Below are 4,000 nucleotides of genomic sequence, written 5' to 3' on the forward strand. Positions count from 1 at the left end.
TCTTGAAACTCTTTCAGGATCTTTAAGGCTCCCACTATCCTCTTGACATATAAGTTTCCCTAGTCAAGGACCATTCCCTGACAAAACAAATATTCAAGGGATAGTGCGGATTCTTATCAAGACTAACACTTCACACAATTGGTCTTAGTTGGTCTTTGTCTCATCCAAGACATCACAACTTACCAATTTTAAAAGTACAAGAATAGAAAACATTTTACACTACATTTGATAAGTGTTTTAAACCTTACTTTATGTCACTCAATGTTACAATCCTGGAGTACAACACTAAGAATTGTTTTGGAACGAAGTATGATTCAACTTCTTGATTTTAACCATTCCAATAATTCATGACCCCTCTTCTTAGTCATAACAATGCACAAAGATGTCCTTAGAGTATGAATTTGTGATATGGTTTCATAATCATTAAGATGATCATAAAACATGATACTAAAGTACTCTCCCATCTTTTCAGATTTGAGAAACTTTTATCTCTCTACCAAATTTGATTCTTCTCATCCGTTCTGCCATACATCAAAACCTTTTCCATATTACTGAATTATACTTAAACTTGCAAGTATAACCATACTTACTAAACTTTAGTAAATCATGACAAATCGATCTTTGTGGTTGACCTTGACCAGAACACACCCAGTGTACCCGATCCCTTAGTCCTTTAATTGACTCACATATGCATGTGATAAATGAATTAGTATTAATTTTCCAAAGATAAAAATTCCCATTCATCATACATTACAGTCTGTATGATTCCAAGTTTCTGTCCAATTGAAACTTGGGTGATGAGAACCTTTCCTTATTTTGTAAATTCAGACACTACCACAAATGAAAGAATCAAACTCATATTTCCAATATTGCTAGAAACACACAAACATCAATTTTCCATAAATGTCATTGTAAGGGGATATAGTATAAAATAAAATAAACAAAACTTTATTTCTTTATTAAAATGCGGAAAAATATTCCTTACAATGCAACTTTAAATGGAAACTATGATATTACATATTCCCTAGCAATCTATCATAACTTCTAAGTAGTAGCTCAAAAATCCGATCCTCGAACCATGCGATAGAAATCCATCTTCGCGATCAGATTCAGCACACTCTTCTTTTAACCTTCATTTTGCTCGATCCTGCTAAACATCAAGATGCAATCTAGTCAGATCATGTAATAGGAATCAACAGCTAGGAACTTTAATAAAGTTAGATAGTGGACTTACCTGAAGCAGAGTCAACCATTTTGTTTCTACTTGCTTTCAAATCTTTCAGGTATTTAGGGCAACTTCGCTTCCAATGTCCCTTCTCATGACAATAAAAACATATAGACTCTTTGGGAACGGTACACGAGACAATCATAGACTTAGCCTTTCCTTTTACCTTTCGGTCAACCGGGTTAACCAAGGCCGATCCCTTTCCATTGGGAAGATAAAGCTTTTCTGGACTTCCAATGTTACCATTATCCATGTCCATGGAAGTTTGAGAATTTGATCTTTCACCAATATTTACTTTTCCATTGCGCCAAAACATTTCTGATTCAGCAGCAATGAGCAAATAAGAAAGGTCAATAAGAGTCATCTCGTGATCTGTCACATAGTAGTCCTTAATCAACTCACTATATGACTCCAGAAGTGTCTGAAGAACCCAGTCAGCAGCCAACTTCCTTGAGATATCGACACCGAACATTCTCAACCTGTCAATGTATGACTTCATTTCTAAGACATGAGTACACACAGGGTTTCCATCTTTATGTTTCATTGACAGTAGGGCTTGAGTGATCTTGAACTTTTCAAGTCTTTGAGCTTGTGGGTCATGGAGAATAAATGGAGGAGGTGGAGGAAGTGAAGCATGATGTTGAGGGACATCATCTTCAAGAGGAAAGCTTGTTCCAAGCGATTTAGGAAGATCATAGTTGTCTGAACCAGACATCTACAATGGGAGAAAATCAAGTTAGTTGATTCAATTCCTTAATATAACACCCAATATGAAATATTAAGGCTAGGACCCAACACAATATTTTATAACTTGGAAGAGGGATGTCATAATCCAAGCTATAAGATATTTGAAGGTAGGCGAATGACGATTCACTAATTTCCACCATGAAAACGAATAATTTTATTAGGTTTTTCCTGGGTTTGAAATTCCTAGATCTTTTGAGATTCATTGAACTTTTCAATGGCATGTTTCAATCTCGAGTGTGCCCTCTCAAATTTTGTGACTGGGATGCCGAGGATCACAAAACAAGGTGTGAATAACCATGCAAATTCACTTGGTACCCTTAATATTATCACCTAATCAATGTGTCGGTTAACCAACGCGCTCCACCGATCTATGATAAACATTAAGTCAACCTTTGTGATCCTTACTAGTCCAAGTTAGTGTGTCGGTCAACCACACGCGCTCCACCGATCTATGATAAACATTAAGTCACCCTTTGTGATCCTTACTAGTCCAAGTTAGTGTGCCGGTTAACCACACACGCTCCACTAACAACTTGGTAAGGTACAAAGTATGAATTTCATGGGTTAGCACCATGTTCACATTTTTCCTAAAGTAACTAAGTTTAGGAATTAAAAAATATTTAGTTACTATTAATAATCATTATACTTTTAATGAGAATTTAAAGTCATTGTCCTACCCGTTTGGCTAACGACCCTCCACCGATCAAGGAAGCGGTGGATGAGAGTGGACACCCATTAAGCTGCCATTTTATAGGCAACAACCTTATACCCCCTTTATTGACCGGCTTCGTTAATGAGGCATACTAACGGTAAAACGACTTGTTGTTATACATATATATAATTATTAACCATTAATCTTATAATAGTATAAGGTTGAAATTTAACTTTTAAAACTTCTATGGTATTGAACTAAAGTTTGTGTGAGACTTTACAAATTCCAAAACTTGAGGGCAAGTTTTGAACAATTCAAAAACTTTTGGATATTCATAACTTATGAGTTTTAAGTAAGTGTTTAAAACTTTTAATGAAGAGACTCTTGGACATCCATAACTTGAGGACAAGTTATGGAGTCCATAAAATCATTTATTATGAAAAAGACTCTTCAACTTATGTAACCTATGTTTTTAATGGACTTTTAAAAGAAAAAGACTTTTGGTAATCCATAACTTGAGGAGACATTATGGATTCCATTAAAACACATTAAGATCAAGAATTAACTAACAAACAATTTGCAAATAATTCCTATGATCTAACAAAACTCATAAGAACATGAACATTCATATCAACAATTTCAAGAATCATATGAACACATATAAAACTTGGAATTTTGATATTATCCTCTAAATTGGTTTACCACAATCATTACCACATGAAAAAACAGGTTTTACAAGTCCAAAATAGTTTATGGTAATGATTTTAGACCAATTCTAGCCAAAACAGTCAAATATATGTTGTCAGGGGGTTCAACTCGTCAAGTGCATGAACAAACTCGACGAGTTGGATGCATTTTGCCTTGGACTCATCGAGTCCCTTCATGGACTCGGCGAGTCTGTTGTGCAGACAGCATATAAACTTCGATTTTCAGCAATTTGCATCAAGTATTTAAGAAAACAAGTCTAGGTTCTGATATCACTGTTGGGTTTTGAGCATTCTAACACTCCTAAGGTGTACATGCAACCCTAATAACCTTGGATCTATGTTTTCTCTAAATACATGGAAATAATGATTTCCATGTTTACTTCCTAACTAGCATAGCATGAGGATCTTGAATCATAAAACCACTAGTAGAAAGACATACCTGTTGATTGTGATTGATTGCTTGGAGTTTGAGAGCCTAGCACCAATAGTGTGAATGCCTCAAGTGGAATTACAAATCACCACAAACTTTGGAAACTTGAGAGAATATGTATATGCATTCTTGAAATCGGCCACCACTTAGTTCTCACATAACTAGTTGTCATTTCAAGCATCACAAGCATCTTTATATAGTGTGGGGAATTAGGGTAAACCCTAATAACCCATGTATTT

General features: G+C 35.2%; 1 protein-coding gene across 1 annotated transcript; it reads right to left on the minus strand.

Annotated features, from left to right (window-relative positions):
* Nucleotides 1-937: 937 nt before the first annotated feature.
* Nucleotides 938-2,864, minus strand: LOC145069925 (uncharacterized). Its single transcript, XM_079016864.1, has 2 exons — nt 1,235-2,864; nt 938-1,147 (listed from the first exon to the last, which is right to left on the minus strand). The coding sequence occupies exons 1-2, from the start codon at nt 1,938-1,940 to the stop codon at nt 1,110-1,112; spliced, it is 744 nt and encodes a 247-aa protein (XP_078872990.1). The 5' UTR covers nt 1,941-2,864; the 3' UTR covers nt 938-1,109.
* Nucleotides 2,865-4,000: the final 1,136 nt, after the last annotated feature.

This window comes from Lactuca serriola, chromosome 8 (genome assembly GCF_051521515.1).
Source record: "Lactuca serriola cultivar US96UC23 chromosome 8, Lser_US96UC23_V15, whole genome shotgun sequence".
Lineage (NCBI taxonomy): Eukaryota > Viridiplantae > Streptophyta > Magnoliopsida > Asterales > Asteraceae > Lactuca > Lactuca serriola.

Bases quoted from the DNA above. Each gene is read 5' to 3' on its own strand.
- LOC145069925 (XM_079016864.1), bottom strand. From the start codon at position 1,940: ATGTCTGGTTCAGACAACTATGATCTTCCTAAATCGCTTGGAACAAGC. The intron at 1,148-1,234 runs GTAAGTCCACTA...GATGTTTAGCAG, and splicing joins AATGGTTGACTCTGCTTCAG to GATCGAGCAAAATGAAGGTT.